General features: G+C 39.2%; 2 protein-coding genes across 2 annotated transcripts; one reads left to right on the top strand and one right to left on the bottom strand.

The window, feature by feature from the left end:
• Window positions 1–551: 551 nt before the first annotated feature.
• On the bottom strand, window positions 552–8,232 carry LOC104949093 (volume-regulated anion channel subunit LRRC8D-like). Its single transcript, XM_010775376.1, has 2 exons — window positions 7,884–8,232; window positions 552–3,496 (listed from the first exon to the last, which is right to left on the bottom strand). Coding segments are annotated over exons 1-2 (2,529 nt in total). The 5' UTR covers window positions 7,885–8,232; the 3' UTR covers window positions 552–968.
• A 6,798-nt stretch (window positions 8,233–15,030) lies between these two features.
• Window positions 15,031–18,547, top strand: LOC104949092 (transcription initiation factor IIB-like). Its single transcript, XM_010775375.1, has 3 exons — window positions 15,031–15,116; window positions 16,477–16,589; window positions 18,333–18,547. Exons 1-3 carry the CDS (start codon window positions 15,100–15,102, stop codon window positions 18,530–18,532), a joined length of 330 nt encoding a protein of 109 aa, XP_010773677.1. The 5' UTR covers window positions 15,031–15,099; the 3' UTR covers window positions 18,533–18,547.
• The last annotated feature ends 310 nt before the right edge of the window (window positions 18,548–18,857 follow it).

Here is an 18,857-nt window from a genome sequence, read left to right as displayed (position 1 = left end):
TAAAGGTTACATGATCCTTCAAACAACTACTAAGAAAAACGAGTGTTTGCATTAGTGATCCCCTTACATGAAGTCTCCTTTGTATGAAAAACTGACAAAGAAAACATGAAATTATTCATTTTTTGAGCCCTTTTGTTTGTTTGGAAAAGGCCCCTCACTACGTTAAAAAAAAAAAAGTAGCAGCAGTTAAGGCAAAAAGATTGTTGCCCCCATGGTTAACAATTAATACCTGAGTAACCCTAACAATAATGAATACAATCTACATACTGGGTTGTCATTCGGAGGGTGAATGAACAAGTTTGTCTAATAGACGTATAACAATCAACAGAAGCAAAAATGTTTTATTACTCCAAAGCTATGAAAAAAAAAGCTTAATCAGCCATAAAAAATTGCTGAATTAGCACCTACTCAGGCAACAAGAAAAGCAATTCCTGTACTATTTTATATATCATATCATATAATACTACTAATATACTATCAACTATATCTAGTGAACTATATATATATATATAATACATATATAAGTATATATAAATATAAAGCACAACTCATTAAAATAATCAAGAAAATGCATTTAATTGTTATTACAATAATGGTGCGTTCACACCGGACGCCAAGCGAAGAACCACATCACGTTACTCTTGCGAGTTTGACCGCAGCATCATTTGTGTTTACTAGCGTCATTCAAACTATACCACTGGCGAGGAGTAGGGGCTTATCTTCATGTAGTTACCAACAACAACGAAATTAACACATTTTGCCTTAATTTAAAATAGACGTATCAAAATGATGCAGCAATAACAATATACTGATATTGGTTAGTAAAAACCGAATTAATGCTTTTGCAAGTGTGCTCACTGATTTAACATGTAATCGCGACGCACAAAAGATTTGCTTCGCGTCCGGTGTGAACACACATTAAGAGTTTACTCGTACATCCATTATGCAAGCTTGTCATGCTTTGTGTGCTATAAGCCACTGGTAAACGACACGTTGTTCTCTCTGCTTATGTTCTCCTTCACTTCCACAGGCAGTGCTTCAAAGAGATGGTCCTCCACCACAAGGCCGCTTTTACGCAGCAGGCGGCAGTTTCCCAGCTGCACAGGCAGTCTGTCCAGGCAATTTCCTCTCAGCTCCAGCTGATTGAGCTGCACCAGCTGACCCACCGTCTCCGGCAGCACGGTGAGCGCGTTGTTCCCCAAACACAGCGCCTTGAGCTTGGTGCATCTGAACAGAGGCTTGGGCAGCACCTCCAGCTTGTTGGAGTTGATGGCTAAGTGCTGGAGATTGTGGAGGAGGCCCACGTCCGGAGGGAGCACTGTGATGGAGTTGTGGCCCACATCCAAGTGCCGCAGCTTCGGGAGCGTGAACAGGGCTGGGGGCAGGGTCTCCAGTTTATTGTGGGACAGGTGGAGAGATTCCAGAGACTTGACTTGGGCGATAGATGAAGGGATGGTGATGATTTTGTTGTGCCACAGTTTGAGGCACGTCAGCCTCTTGAGGTGCTGGAAGCTGATGATCTCTTCTATGGTTCGGATGTTGTTCGATTTAAGGTCGAGCTCCTGCAGGTTGGTCAAGCTGAAAATAGCGTGGGGAATCCTCTCGAGTTCGCACGTGTGCAGCTCCAGTTCAATTAGATTTGTCATCTTTTTCAGACTATTCAGTACCACAAGTTTAGTACCATCATTGTGCACCACTAGCTTAATCAGATGTGGTGAAAGCTCTGTGATGTTTGTGGGCATTTTTGTGAGGTTGCTCTTCAAGCATAATGTCTTTAAATGCCTCAAATCTCGCATGGACTCTAGCCCGATCATTTTGTTATTTTCAGAGCTCAAGTTGCCCATGAGGTTGAGCTCCCTCAAACTCCTCAGCAAGTACACCCACCCCGGGATCTCTGCAACATCAGTGAACTTGACGTGAAGGCAGCGGAGATGATCCCGGAGGAAAGCAAAGCCGTTTTGCTCTACTTTGGCCGGACAGTGCAGGAGATGCAGCTCCAGCAGACTGCTCATTTGGGAGACCTTCGCAGAGAATCTCACGTCAGGAATGAGCTCCAGTTTCAGCACTTCCAGGTCCGTTAGGTCAAACACTGCATTGGGAAGACCAGAGAGCATGAAAAGGTGCAGCTCCTGCTGGTCCATTGCGTTACGGATCACAAGCTGCCTCAGTTTTTCAACGGTCCACTCGTGATTAAGGCTGATTTCCCTAAGCTTGTTTTCACTGACCTCGGACAAGAAGACCCCAAAGCGTTTGGAGTAGAGTTGGTCATATTGGTCAACCATGTGTAAGAGGAATGCAAAGTCATTTTTGACATCAGGAATGTCACTAAAGCTGCTCTCCTCACGGACCTTCTCGAATGAGTACTCTTTGAGCGGTCTTCGAAACACCCAGAAGAGAGAGTACAAGCAAGCCATCCCGTAGATCAATATTAAAGCCATGTAGCTAATGAGCAACTTGTTCAGCATGAAAGCCATGTTGTGCGTACAGAAGAACTTTCGGTATCCAGTTAGCTGCTTAATATCGGGTTCACAATCGTGCTTAAAATGTATTTTAGCCAAAAAGGTAGAAGTGTAGGATAATATCAAAATAAACTTGACCGTTTTGACGACAGTCTGCGCTACGTAAAGCTTGTAGATAAAGTCACTGTCCTCCACATGAGCTCGAAATTTTCGTACTTTCTCGAACAGGGCTTTGGCCTGCTCTCCGTCTTTTTTGTCCAGGATTGTCATACTGCTCGGGACCTCTGCGATGGGCTTATCTGCAGAGAACTTCACCCCAATCATGGGTGTGGAGGAGTTTACATTTGTGCTTTCGTCCTTCCCCTCTAAAGATACATGTTTCTGGGCCATGGAGGTGCCTGTCAACCGCTGTTTGTTCTCCTCAGAGTCCTCACAAGCTGTCTCAGACAAAGCCTTCGTAGTCCAGGGAGACTCAAAACATCTACCTAGAATTGAAACAAAGTGCTCAATCTTTGAGCTGGTTTTGGGGTATTTGAACCAGAAGTTGCTACTGACCATGAGAACAATGGTGTGGATGAGGGTGAGGTAAGGAAAGTACTTGGAATACCAGGGCAAGGCAACATGGTAACATATTTGGTTGATGAAGATATATTGTTGGTAGTCCAGGTTGGTCCTGACCCCTGTCGGTTCAGGTTGATTGTATTGGTGTGTGACGTGGATCTCATGGGCCATTTCGTCCGGCATGTCCTTAGTGACTAGGGGTAGGGATGTTGATACGGGGGCTGCTGCTGAAGCCCCATTCTGTGCACTCTGCTGCGTGAACGAATTAGGCTTCACCCCCGAAGCCTCGTCCGTTTCCTCGAGACAAGGAAGGCAAGCCACCTGGTCCTTGGTGATCTGCATGGTCATGGCGAATATGGCCAGCATGAGCATGACCAGCCCCAGGTAGTCCATGAAGACGTCCCACCATGGCTTCAGGATGCGGTACGTCGGCTGGATGTCATTCAGGGACGCAACCTCAGTGAGCGTGAACATCACTGCAACAAACAGAGGAGAGTCAGTTCATCCATTCTAGTTGTTTTAGCATTAACAGTTAGTACAAGGGTTGGACAATATATTGTTTCAGCATTGACATCACAATATGCGTATGCAGTCACATTGTAGGAAGTAGAATGTAAAGTAAGGCTATTTAACTCAAAGATCTCACAAGTTTTTCTGCTTGATTCAACATTTATTGATTAACAGAAAATGATGTGGTTGCATTTTTATGATTAAGGTAATTGTTAGGGGTGCTCCGATCGATATGCCGCCGATCGTTATCGGCCGATATTCGCTCTTAAAAGTGTGATCGGTGCCCTCTATAAATTCTGATCGTGAGAGCCGATCACATGACGTAAAATACATGACACTTTTCTCTGTGCGGCAAAACAAGCTCGCCAAAATGGCTTCATCAGTCTGGCATTATTTTAAGGTGTCCGAAAATGACAGTAAGATAGTGGTATGCAACGTGAGCGGAGCAGAAATCCAGCAGCTCCACCCGCTGTGACGGACCGGTGAGCGGAGCAAAACACACACGAAGAGTTAGACCTAACACACTTAGCTATTTCATCTACCTCTGGAACAAGCTAAACTAGTTATACATATATTTATTCTTCACTCTCGGGTCACTCATTACTGGATCAGTGAGCTGCATGCGACAATACTGACAGGCTGTCAGAGAGAGAGAGAGAGAGAGAGAGAGAGAGAGAGAGAGAGAGAGGAAAAGAGAGCGCTTCCGCTCATTCCTCCCGTGTTATTATCCAAAGTTAATGTAAACTTGAATAATGTACTTCATTTGAATGTAAAATTATGTTTGTTGTTGTTGTTGGGAAGCGGCATCATGTATTGAAAAATTCATCTGAAACTTTTCGACCCGTTACGATTATAAACTGACAGCAAAATAAAAATGAGACCCATTAACTGAGTTTTAAACATCACTTTAAATGGAAGATCCCCATAGCCCCCACCCACCCTATGATCGGTATCGGCCGATTCTGATTCCGGCGATCGGCCCCAAAAACCCTGGTCGGAGCCTCCCTAGTAATTGTAATTGTTAAGCAAAACATTTCAAAAAATGCTCTATTCCCAAGTTCACCGCTTTTCTATGATTGTTATCCAAATGCCTTTGGGTTTGGAAGTGGGTGAGATAAAATATGAGATCTTAAAACACCACCTATAAACCTTAACTTGTCACAATTTCCAGACATTTTATAGAGCAATGATTAATCAAGAAAAATGTATCAACAAAAGATTATAAAATAAAAATAATCGCTAGTGGCTGCCCTTATCCCTCTGTCTAGATGACCCAATAGCTGAAATGGTCAATAACTATCTTTAAAATGATACCCAGTCCCATTGAGTAAGCTTTACGGAAATGAAAATAAAAATAACGTTTGCCATGAGTTTCTATGATACAAACCCTGTGGATGTGAAGATAGCACTGTAAACTCCAGCCTTTTATCTGTGGGTGCCAACTCTCACTTTGCAGTCTACTTTCATTCAGTTATGTGTTAATGATGTTTAAGCAGATTACTACAGCAGGCTGTTACTGGAATAGAGAGGAAATAGAGAAGATAGTTATTTGAAGTCCACCAACTGTTCTGACTCAATAAGATGTTTTGCACATGTGTGTTTCATTTAGTGAATTGCCTTTTTCTCATTTAGTGGAGGGGGCTTCATTTGGTTATTCTTTCATCTGTTTCCTACCTCTAATCCCCTAAATCCACAATGAAATAATTGTGTTAAGCAATAAATAAATAAATGATTATCTGTCCATCTTGATCATTTGTTGTTTTTGGATCACAAAAGTTCTGTAACAATATTAATATATTTGAACTGCATTTCAAACTAAGGCACATTGAACTGCATTACCAAAAGCAGGTTATCATTGCAAGTAAGAAGGCTGGATTTGGAGAATTTCTACAAAGGAAATATATATTTGATTTTACCTTATGTGTTAATGTTAGATTTTTTTATCTAGAAGATACTTTGTCTGTTTGGTCAAAATTCATCTTACTTTTACTACAATGATTTACACTGGTTTGCACTTTATCATGAATTTTAGATTAGAAATCCTCAAAAAGAATAAAATGATAAACGAATGATAGAATTTGCCATAACATAATATGCATTTTAGCTTGAGGGTGACGCCCAGTTGTTGACACTAGGGATGCTAAGGGACCAGGCTTTGTTTTGACAAGTTAACAGGTTACAATTCAGCAGTAGTTATTTAACCTGTTAAACCCTGAGCCTGTTTTTCAGGTCTCAGGCTCGAAAATGAAATTCCTAGAACAATTATATTGTATATTGTTAGATTATATCTTCACTTTTAAAAAGGGGTAAATTAATAATCTTTTTTCTCAAAGTAATGATAAACCTGTGAGTTGGATGAAGCAAAGTCAGAATCAATATAGATTTTTTTTTTTTTAAAGTAAATTCAGATTGAACATATTAAAAAAACTTAAATTATAGAGTCCGTCCAAAATAAAACATTACTTATAGCGAAAACCACCCTTGAATGATGGGATAGTAGACTAAAAGCTTTAGGAATCCAAACTATAACATATAATAAGTACCCTGTATCAAGATTGCTGCAAAACAAGTGACATTTGACCTTTTTAGACAGATTTAGCAAAAAACAGAATAGGGCTTTTTAAAAAGGTAGGGCTTTCTCGCACATAAAAGCAATTGTATTTCAGAAATGGGACATATATCATGAAAGATTCTCTTTTTCAGTGCATGTGCGTATACATTGTGCATTTCCCTTTATGCTAATTGAAGTGCCTACTAACAGACAAAGAAGGAAAGTCTGTTTGTTATGGGCTGCCTTGGTCAGACCACATGTGATTCAACAAACCACTCAGATCCGGCTTCCTTCTCTATGTCACATGTAGGCTCATTAAAATGTAATGCACATCAACTATACCTTATATGTATGAATAATTTAAGAAGACCATTACAAAAAAAAAGTAATCAGCTGACCTACATTTATTATGGATATTTTGTATCAGCCTAAATGTAAGAAATTACTATATCCAGAGATACTTACTTCTGATAATTCTTATTCTTATTTAGAGACTATTTTATTATTGATTTTCATTTATATAGCATTGAGAATTTTTTTGTTACATTTTTTCACCACATTTCTTAGATCCAGATAAAAAATGTAACATATGTATGTAACAAATATCTGCTTATATTGGCATAATAAGCCAAAAAACATGCAATAACCTATGTCTCAGGCTATTGTCTTCATATCAAGACCAAGATTTCCCAGTTTTGGGTATTACTACTATGTTATACTAAGTTACCTTTTAGGAACATGCAAGTCATCTGTTTTCTGCTGGACAAACTATGGGATGGCAATAGCTAAATAACCTCAGATATGTTTGGTCTTTTTGCACCACCATTTTATATGCTGAAACAAGATATATGTTATAAACTTCTAACAGCTGTTATACCGTTTTTTTGTATCTGTTACACTCTGATATTGCTTCACTGCAAAATAAGATTCATGATAGCGTGTCATCACTTCATGTTTTTATTTTTGAGTGAATGTTATTATTATTGAGAGTTTCCAAGTAGGGGTGGAGGTTGCTTTTGACATGTTATGAGGGTGAATAATTAAATGACTGATGGCTGAATAATATTTGACATGCTTAATGATTTATCTTGCGGCAGTGCAGGTGGTGTTTGTGTACTGCAAGGGTGACAAAGTTGAGCTCCAGTGCTTTATTCTCATCAACCCTCCACCAACTCATCACACTTAGCAGAGGTGACACATCTTAACAGGCTGCTATGTGAAAAAATAACAAAGCTTAGTGTGTGGTGGCCACCCCAGGACAGGGAGGGGCCCCTTACCACATGGCACCCTAGCAGCAGTGCCATGTCCCTGCTGCGCTGTGTAGATAAACTACATACAACTGACCTCACCACGTGATGGCAGCCAGTGTTCTGCGTGCTAAGTGTAATTACATTACGACAAATGTTGAGTTTAGGGTAAACTAAGTTAAAACCAGTTCTGGGGGTTGAATTCCAGACAGACAGGAAACAGGTTGCTAAAAGACAAGCTGTAGACTATGCATTTTTTTGTGTTAAGTTAAGACTATTCAACCAAAAGAGGAAATAAGACATGTCTGTCCCAGAATGATGAACCGCTTGACTTTTCCCTTCACGTGAGTGCGCAGTTATTATCAGTTGGGTACTGGGTCATGTGACTTGTTGAAACATGTTCATTTGAGAATCGGCATGTGCCGCGCCGTAAAGCACTCAGGTAACCAGTTTCTTATCTGGAAAGCGTTATCTGCTCGGAATATCAATCAGGTTATTGAATATTATAGTTAAAAGTAAACAATTAAAACATACGGTAACGGAAAATACACTTACTGCCTGCGAGGCGTTATCTCAATCCAATTATTTCTTCCTCCGCCTGCATGCCACTTTTCGCTCCGTTGTTCAGGTGCGCCTCTAACCTGGTTTCTCAGCCCCGCTCACAAGTGCGGGAATGACGCCGGTTTTATGGAACGGAAAGCTCCGAGGAATATTTGGTGGTGACAGCGCGGTCTGTCGGCTACATCCCTCCTACTTGAGCCCGGGAGCAGAGCCGGCTGCCCGGCCGTGTGACAGACAATACGCGCAGACAGACGGATTAACAGAGCTCCAATGTATTTCTAAGAGCAGGCAGATCCAACATGGAGCCGCTCAGACCGCTGCTGTGGGTGTTATGCGAGCCTCCCATTGGAGGATGACATTCCGGCAACTTCCCGAAGACACCGCCCTGGAGTTTATCTGTGCTGCGTTCAGGGCGTGTGGGAGAAGGTTAAACAGCCCACGGCTGGCCTGAAAATAATATAAAATAACGGATAACGATTACTAGTTGCTACGTTTTTTTAAAATACTGTAACAAAGACCAGTTTATGATAACACCTTGCAATATATTTACTGGTGTTATTTGGCTGCTACTGCATTAATTAATGTTTCATTTACTTTTATAATGATGCAAATAATTTCTACCTTATATTTATACGTTTATGTTAACGTTCGCATATATCTGACGAAGGAAATATCTTAACGTTATTATTTTCCCAACCCTATGTACGAGCAATTATTTGTGGATTTACATTTCTTTTTGAAGTGGTAAATATAGCCACTATCCTTTCATTCATAATATAACTAAAGCAGGTATCAAGCAAGTGAAACGAATGAAATGCATGACCGAACAAAAACCAAGAGCATACTTTCCACGGCCTACCAACTGAAAGCCGAGCTCCTTTATTTACCGACTTTCCAGCGCGAAATGAACGCGGCATCTGCTTCCCCCTCTTTGTTTCAGAGTAGCAGCAGCAGACACCACAAATGCATCGTGGTGTTGAAAGAACTTAGCTGACTAATTATAAGACTTCTGACATGTGCCTTTTGTGCACGTGCCACGTGTTGGAGAGGTTGTCTTGTTTTGTTACACAAAACACTAATTACCATATGCCATGTTATTACCATAGGGCAACACTGTTTATCTATCTATCTATGTATGTATCTATATATCGATCTTTCTATCTGTATTATGGGTATTGATAAACTCAGCAGTTAATAGGACCCTAGAGTGCTGAAGACATGCATCATATCCAGCTCTTTCTGGATTTGGTTGATGATGCACAGGGTGGAGGAAATGTCTCCTCAGTTGCAACCCTATACAGGTTTCAACCGGTCCTGGGCTGCTGGCTGCGGGCACACTGTTCTCGCTCAGGCTACTCCTGTACTTTGAGAGGAAGAGAAAAAAAAGAAAGAAGGAAAGAAAGAATAGCAGGCAGTGGGGCGTTTTTTTGCGATAGTCTGCCAGGTTTAAAAGATCAGATGTGGAGGTGGTGTGTGACCACACATGAACACATGCAGAATGATTACACTGATCATTGTCTGTGTTCTGTTCTATGGAGATGTTTTCGCAATAATGTTTGTTCAGACTTGAGTGAGGCAGTTTGTATAGCTGAGTTCATAGTGGCTTCCCTAATGAATCCCAAACAAAGGCAGTGTGGACAAAGTCAATAAGAAAGTAGTGGATGTAAACACACTTAACTCATTTTCAGACAATCACATTGAAACCTTTCATAACTTGTTGCAAAACCAATATTTGTCAGGTTTCTTTTTGGAGTTACAAAATAAATCAACTTTTAAATGAGCCGGCAAGTATTTTGACGATAAAATACTTAAATAGTAAATTCAAAACATATATCTGAATTCCAGCTTTTTAAATGTGATTATTGTCTGGTTTCTTTATTCCTTTATGCCAGGAAAGAGAATACTTTTGAGAAATATTCATATTTTGCAAGATGTTTTCCACCATTTTCTGGGATGTTATCGACCAAACATCTAATTGATTATTTAAGGAAATTTACAATAGACAAAAGTACATACGCAATCAATAAAACAGCAAAGACAAAGACTAAACAAGAAAGCAGCTTCATCTCTGCAGCGTTCATACCATTAATGATTCAAAAGTCCATCAGCACAGCGCCAGGCCTTGAAGGAGCCATCAGTGAGCAACATATCAAACCTTGAAACAAAACAAAGTGTCTGGTGCAGCCAAAGCAGGAGAAAGGGGATAAGAAATGAAGAGCCCATTTGGCTTGCCTATATATATAAAGTCATTGAAAAGGATACCTTTAGCCTTTATCATTAAAATATGAGATGTACCTAAAAAGGGCAAATTCTCTGTCATTTGCTTAAACCCCTCTTCTTTATCAGAAGTTCAACCCTTTGATATGATAAATGCTGATATTAATTGATTCAATGGCCTCCGAGCTTTTTGAACATTAAAGCATGGAGACATGTCACAGCAGAGACACTAAATACTAATATAAACCTGAACATGAGCAGAATATAGCACCCTTAAATAAAGAGGCATGCACATATTAATCAAATCAAATCAAACAAATACAATTAAGAAGAAATAATCGGCATCATTATAGAAGTAGTTGAAACATATATATATAAGTAATGAAGAGCCAAATAACACCAGTAAATAGGAAAACATTTATAATGCAAGGTGTTATTTGACAACAGTGTTGTTACAGGATCAAATGGTGCAAAAAAAAGGTAGCAGCCATAATAACAATTGTTATAGACACTGATTCTGTTTCCTAACCTAGTTTACCTGACTGTGGAAGGACATATGGTCGGTGTGGTGAGGGGGGAAGAGAAACGGTGTAAAGAGGGAATGCTTTGGTTTGTTGTCACACTGACTGGCAGTCTAGTGGTCGGACAGTATGGGGTTTCCTGTCTGTGGGGAGACAGGGCCAACAGCTGGGGACCCCAAACGCCCCTGGCAACCAGCTCAGTGCGTTAAGAATTGGCCCATTGAGATATAAATAATTCAGTGTGGACCTCCCTCTCTGATTTGTAAAGAGTACAGAGGGTAGTGTCACATTCACAAACATTAGCTGGTGGTTTAAATGCATACCGGATATACACTTGTGATGTAACAAAAAATACACAGTAAAATTCAAATTCATACCAGCCACTAACCGTCCACAAACCCAAACAAACCTGTTTCTTTGGTCATTTATTTCCTTTAGGCAAAATAAACACTGAGTTTGTGTGTATGTGTGTTGGTGTGTATGTGTCAAATTACACACAAACTCCAGACCTGCACGCAGGCTGTTCCTGCATGTGGATCCATTGTTGTTACTTGAAATACAGTAAGAGTGATGAAGAGCAATGATGTGGTGTGATATGATGTTGCTGTTGGAAAACCAATAAACAGCTGCTGAGTACAGAGTGTGTGTTTATGTGTGTTTAAGACAAAGACAAATACGGAGACTGAGAACATGTGCTACTCCTCTCCTGCTTGGATAGCAGGCCTCTTCATGCCCTCATTTTGTTTGGATTGCCTTTGATATGTCTGTCATGCTGTGACTTGTAACTACATATGCAACTTTTATTTTCCACAGTCCAGGAAAGGTTCCACGTCATCAGTTTCCGAAAACGTGCGTTAAAGATATGTGAAAAATGAATACTTTTCAGGGACACTTTTCAGACGAGAATCAGTTGGAGTAAAAAAGAGACAAAAAAAGAATAGCTTGTGGTGCACATCTTTTCTTAAACATTGTTTCTTAATCAGTATAAAGATACTACTGCAGCAGAAATACTTATACTCTGAAAAAAATACTCTACTTCAATTCAAAGTCCTGCATTACAAACTTTACTTGAATAAAAGTATCTGCACTGTTGTTCCTCAAGTATTCAAGTAAAAGCATTCATTGCAGTCAAATGTTCCCTGTCAGTGTGTTATGATGATTCTAGTTCAAAAATACTTCCGCATTCATGTGTATGTTGATTGATATACTGTACATGTTCATGGTTGTACATATTTCAACGCTTTCATTTACTGTTAGGCAGTTTAATCAACAGCAATGCATCATATTAAATAAGGTCCTCATATGTTGTTATCTTTACTGCATTGCTGTGAGAACCATGTATGTCTAAAGAGTTGATTTGTCACGAGTTTCACCAAAAAAAAGCCTGTTTTCAGCTTTGTGTAGATACATTTCTAAGCTTATTCTATAGGCTTTTTATATACTTGTTTAAGAAGGAGATTTTTTACTGTCACATAAAGAAACAGTTCACTATTCGGTTGTTGACATACATTATGGATACATATCGTTTCGTATCTTGATGACGACATGCTTTCTAGCAATTCAAAAAATAGTGTGTATTGTGAAGTCACTGTATAGGATTTTCTCACAATATAATTCCATATGTTAAGTTCCTGGAGCCTCATAGAAAAAGTTATTCTTTCCATTAGATTTCATAAACCATATCGTACCAATCATCTATTGATGGGCTGTTTTGTTTGAGCCATTTATTGTTGTTTGCAGATTGCTTTCCTGGCAGCGACACTCAACATCCCAAATAAGTATTTTGTTTTAATATTTGCGGCTGTTGAGAGCAGGAAAGCGAAGAGGAGTTCGTCCCAATTAAAATTAGTTTTTGTTCCAAATATGTTGACAATTTCTTTATAAACCTTATGCCCAAAAGTGTTTACTATTGGGAAATCCCAGAGCACGTGTTTTTTTTAAACATTCCTCCAGCAGCCTCCTCTCCATGGTGAGACTGCTGGGCGAGCGTGATCAAAAATCTAGTGAGACTCCAGTGTTTCCCACAGATCTGAAATATACTTGGGGGGGTGGTGGTAGCGCTTGTTAGCGGACCCTTCACGCGATGGCAGAGCGAACAGGTACAGGAAGGGCCCATGGTGATAGCCCTATAGTTTAAATCTACTACCCACACATAAACATATGGAAATGGGTTACTATTTAAAAAAATAAATGTATTTAGGAAGCTATCAATGTGATTTTAAGTTAAATGCATCAATCTGGTGCATTTTGAGGGGGAAATAAAGAGACTATAGATCTATGGAAACACCTATATTAAACAGAACTGTATACATTTCAATAATCATAAAATCATGGCCATAACCAATAACATCCCATTTCTAATATGAAAAAAACACTGAAACTTGTTTATTAATTAATTTTTGGTTCATTTATAGTTGTGAGTGTGTCTTTGCTCCTGAGTCAGCCTCTCCTGTCTCCCTCCTCTCCCTCATCTCCTCTTTGAGGCAGCAGCAAAGACTAGTTTTTAGCTCTCAACAAGTTTTAAAAGTGTATCTTACCTTTTTTCACCTAGTTAACTTTTTATTTATTTATTCATGCATATTTTACTAATCACTACCCTCTCAAACGCGAAATATACTTGGGCGGCCGTTAATATACCTGGGCGGCCCGCCCAAGTATAGTCTATGTGTGGGAAACCCTGGACTCTTCCAGGCGAACGCTCTCCATGAGGAGGAGATTCTCCATTGGAATTCACAATAGTCTCCTGGAGTCCCTTATATATTCTTGAAATCACGTTGAGCCCTGAATCTGTACGATATGCACAAATAAAAACGTTCAGTATTGTTTTCAAACGCCTTCTGATTTTCTAACATAGCACTGTTTATGTGGTGGCGTACCTGAAGGAATCTGAAAAAGTTACTTTTATTTAGCCATGTTGTCTTAAAACTGTGGTTTTAACTGCCAAGATGATGCCTACAGTATATGCAGCAAAATGTGTCTATACTCTGGGCTAGGATCATTTTAATTTTACTATTCAAATAAATATGACCTGAAATGTAAGAATCCTTATATGTTTCCCCCCTGAAAGAGATCACGATAAATGAGTAAAGCATGAAAGCGAATCACTGTAACCATCATCCAGTGTGTCACTGCAGAGCCTGACACACTCTTATTTATCTGGCTCCACCTGCTGTTGTCTTGACGCACACTGGCATTTTTCACTGACACTGATGAGGTAATGATATGCGTAAGAACAGATTATTCCAGTATTCAAAGAAGATTTGTAAGAAAATAGGTAAAGAGAAACAAGAGTATAGCCTAAATGTTTCCACACATACCTTAAAGTATTAGGTAATTCATGTTTATATGACTGAAATTATTTAATTAATGTAGATTGGTCATTCTGTTACCAAAACAACTAAGATCAAGTGAGTCTTTGTGGCACTGTTTGGTTCCTTCACAGACTTGGAAGTATGATGCAGAGAGCAGTCACAGATTGGTACAGAGACACAGGCTGCCACTGTCAACAGCAAAATCACAGCAGCATTGTGACTCATCAGTAGACAACTTAGGATCACTTGTGGGGTTTATTGTTGCATTACAGATATTTGAATTGCCCATTGATATAACTTGGTTATAAGAAATTGAAATAAATGATGTTGTTTTTATTGCTTATCCAATAATGGGTTTGCATTTTTCTCTGTTACTTTATACCTTTGCTGGTTTGATTGGTAATAATTGCTTTGTTTGGCATGTCCATATAATTATATATTTTATATTCTACATCATTAACACAGGCGATCAAAGATACACAAACATAAAAGTGTATATGGATAATGAAAAAGGGTACAGTTGGTTCACCTCCTATTATTTAATTCCAATCAATCAAATGTCTTCATTTAAAAATAATATTGGGAGATTTGATGAATTCAAAAATATGAAATATATCAAGTCTCAAATAATAAATCAAAAATGAATAACATTGTAATTTGGTTGGAATTGTTTTTTTTTTATAAGAAATTAAAATGTCTTCCTTCAATTATCATTACATATCAGAGTTCCTTCCCAGGAAAATAGAGACTTAGTCACTAAAGCTTTACCGATGGATCGTATATTGTGGTTTAATCATATTGTTGTAATTCAATAATCACGTCACTGGTATTGCGTGCATTGTATCTCTTTAAAATGTCACCTTTGAGAGGTATCCTGATTTCCGGGAAATGTCTTAGAAAAGTTATTAACATTAATCCGTACAAATACATTTTAATATTACCAAATGTTAAACGTGATTGTATAATCATAGATATTTCAATTGTTGTGTTTAAAAGTATTTGACACTCTTCTTGTCAACAAAACAATGTTATACAATCAGGAGGTTAATTCGACTAGTTTGAGCCTAATGGCTCCCCGTACTCCAATGGACACGTGATCAAACAAAGTTATAAATAGAGGTGGCGCATTCAATTTGACACGGACGAGCATTCAGGAGTGACATGGCGTCGACAAGCCGGTGCGTAGCAACTTTTACCAAATATAACAACTCACCATTCTTAGTGTGTGACTCCAACAATGTACTTTGGAAAGGTTATCAACTTAGACATGATGGGAGACGCTAGTGCTATTCCAAAAACATTACGTCCTTATTCGTACCGTTGTTTGTACGATGTGTTTTGCTAGGTAACGGCTAACCTTTATTAGCTAGCTAGCTGGGTAGATGTAGCCAGAAGTCACTTTCTGTATCTCCGTTTCTCATCGCTATGCCCTTCTCTCACCGTTATTGCGAATAATGGCTTTAATAATTGAAACCTTAACGTCACTTATTATCGTAGAGATATTTTCGCCATTTTTGTCGTCAACAACAAAAAGAGATTGTGTAGTTTCAGGCTAAAACTGAAAGGTAGTGAAATCGCATTATTATAGACACTAGCGGTCACTGCCAGCAAACTGTAAACACATATGCCTCTGTCCTGTACACTTTGTCTACATTCAGCTTTTACTCAACATTAGTCGGCAGCGTATCTATTTCAGCTCTTGCCTTAGTTTGTCACATAAACGTTAAGTCATTATAAGTGTTGACAATACAATCATTGTCGGGGAATACATGTCAATTGTAAAGAGTAAATGCAGGATAGTAATGATTTGACGCCCATGGAAAGTCTGTTTTTCTATCGCCACATCATCGTGACGTTTTGTTTGTTGGATATAGCCCAGGAACCAACATGTACACATTATTATGTTTTGATTATGTCTGAATCCACCGTGGTCATTCATCCTCAACTACTGAGGCAACAATAATAAGACATATTATTTGTATGATTTTTTTAATGTGAAGTATGTTCTCTATATGAACACATTTAGCCATGTGTCATAAGGATGCCGCTCTAGAAAACGTATGTGCATTTTTTACGTTTTAACATTTCATACAATAAATACAAATAAACTATATAATAATTTAATAAAGTAATTTAATAATTCCAAATAAGCTGATGCTTCTGTGCTGCTATTATTTGTTTGCCCTTAGGTTGTTTGATGTTGACTTCGGCACTATTAATCATGGATTCATACTAACTGATTATATTGTTTTCTTCTTTGTCTGCCAGACAAAAGAGGGTGAAATAATACATCTATACTATGTCAAATATGTATTTAAAAGTGGAAAACAACATGTCCCGATGCAGTTTCGATTTGCAAGATGTCACCAAACTTTGAAGACTTTAGCATGAATGTGTGTTTTGCGTCCTGACCTCATCATGAGCTCTGTCCGTTTAAACCCTAACCTTTGTTTGTTTCTCTTCAATGTCCTCCCTTTCCCCATCTTTGTCGTGTCTTGCTGTTTGATCACTTAACCGTTGTTGTTCTGCCTTTTGTAGCGGAGATGCCCTCGCCCTTCCCAGAGTTCAGTGTCCCAACCACCCTGATGCCATCCTGGTGGAGGACTACAGAGCAGGGGACATGATCTGCCCCGAATGTGGCCTTGTAGTAGGTCAGTATTTACTTCACCAACATGTGCACTTGGCTTATGAATCAAAGTGTTTTTTGGTGTTGGAAAACATCCTTCCTTTCCTTTTGGCTTACTGTGCTTCTTTCTTTGAATTTACTTCTCTAAATGAAACTATTATCTTTGTGATAATCACACACAGGTTTCTCAGTTCCTGTACTTGAGTTTAGTTTGGATGCCAATGCATTTACAATAGTCCTGAATCAGCTGAGTTTTCTATAAGGACAGAAATGTCCAAAGCTTGCAACTAAAATGTGGAAAAGCTAGCCATAATAAATCTACGTCTCTTATGGACCTTGTCAACAGTTGTGCAGAACAAAATAGGAATGGATACTTATCCATCCTCTAGCGTCCCTACCAAGTCACCCTAATTAGATGTTGTTTCTTGCGCGTGTAGTCAGCAGTAGCTTTATTCAATGAAGGATTAAAATACACAACAGCTGCTGACATGGAAAACAAGGTCAACATCAGTGAAACGTTTTAACAAAGGGTTGTGAAGGTGCATACAGGCACAGATATAAACAACAATCAGTTAGAATCTTTATTTATCACGGGATGACTTTTGCTCCATTTTAGAATGAAATAAAAAAGGAGAATACAAAAATGTAAATGAAAAAATAAGTTTTTAAAGACTGCAACACGTTAGAAAATAAAAAACGATATACATTTGCACATAGTACTACAATACAGCCTTTGAACATGTGATACAGGCTGTAAGAGAAATCTATAGGGAATAGTCGTCCTCTAACGAGCCCCATGACAGGGGGGGTGGGATTCATGGGGGACACACCAGCCGCTCTCTCTCTGATGCAAGCCCTCGGTTCCTCTCAGGAGATGACTGTTGCTTTGCCTCGAGACGTTAGAAAGACTTGTACATCATATCAAAAGCTAATCGGATTAACATATCACAAATGGAATCCTGCAGTGCCAATAGCAGGCTTGATAAATAGCAATATGCCAGGCCTTTGTCACACCTTGGATCCTTTGTACATCTCCGACTTAATGCAATTGAAGGATCGGACATTAGTTTTGATTTGATTATGTATTTCTGTCTCAAAACATACATTGATGAGAACATGAGAAAGAAAAAGGGCAAGGGATGGTGTGTAAGATGGTTAAGCTAGATTCAGAATAATGTTTATTCGCATGTGATGCTCTGATTAGTCAGTACGGAAGGGGTAAGACAGTACTTGAGTTACTGTCTACAGAATTGCATGAGGGAATAATGCTGAATATTGCACCATCTTCTGTTAATGACTCCAGAGGGATGTAACGCAGCCACACAGGAGGACGCAGTGAATGCATTAGATTGTGCGCACTAACTCTTTTATTTGTGTGTATTCTGTATTCACAAGGCGTTGTTTCTGAAAAGGGCACCTCAGTGTTTGTTGTTGCATTACATTTCTTTGTTTCTATCAATGAAGGAAGAACATGACATCTGTTATGGAGCATCAGCTGCAGCCATCAACAAAAAGCTGACCTAAAAAAACAAAAACATGGCCTGTATCAATCCAAAGGGAGCATGTTGTTGGGCCCCAGGAGGAAAAGCTCAATATCTTTTACTTTTTGGTTTCTCGAGTCAAAAACCATGCATCAATTTCAAAGATGAAAACAGCATTGTGGCCCCCATCAGAAACATTATTACCTCTACATTTAAATAATATGAAATGGTTCATCTGTGCTTTAATTACTTATGTATTTTCATAGCTTTAAATTGTCTCTCCTCAGGTGACCGTGTAATCGACGTCGGCTCAGAGTGGAGAACCTTCTCCAATGAGAAAGCTCTCAAAGATCCCTCTAGAGTGGGAGACGCTCAGAACCCCCTGCTCAATGGGGGAGACCTCACCACCATGATCAGCAAGGTGAGGAGGAGTCCTTCCTTTTTCAAGATGTTGGTGCTGGCAGTTCAAATCATCAGGCGATTTTAAGCAACTGGAATTTTTTTTACCAGATCAAATACATTTTTTATATAGCGTGATCAAATGAAACATGTGTCTCAGGGCAGAGTCCTGCACGGGTCTGATTTTCAAGACCCGCGACGTGCAATACCGAACCCGCCCCGCTACCCGCACATATTACCAATTAGTTCCGCAACCCGACCCGACCCGTCGGCGCAGGATCCGCAACCCGACCCGAACCCGCATATATATGAGCAGTGAAAACCTGCAATTATTAACACACGCCGTTGCATATTTTTCTCAAAAAGAGTGGGATGTTGGTTATTTTCTCCATCTAGGATGACACCAAAAGCCT

The sequence above is a fragment of the Notothenia coriiceps genome, unplaced genomic scaffold (assembly GCF_000735185.1).
Source record: "Notothenia coriiceps isolate Sejong01 unplaced genomic scaffold, NC01 NC01_scaffold00015692, whole genome shotgun sequence".
NCBI lineage: Eukaryota > Metazoa > Chordata > Actinopteri > Perciformes > Nototheniidae > Notothenia > Notothenia coriiceps.
The sequence above is the reverse complement of the archived record's forward strand: the minus strand, read 5'-3'. Positions and strand labels throughout refer to the sequence as shown.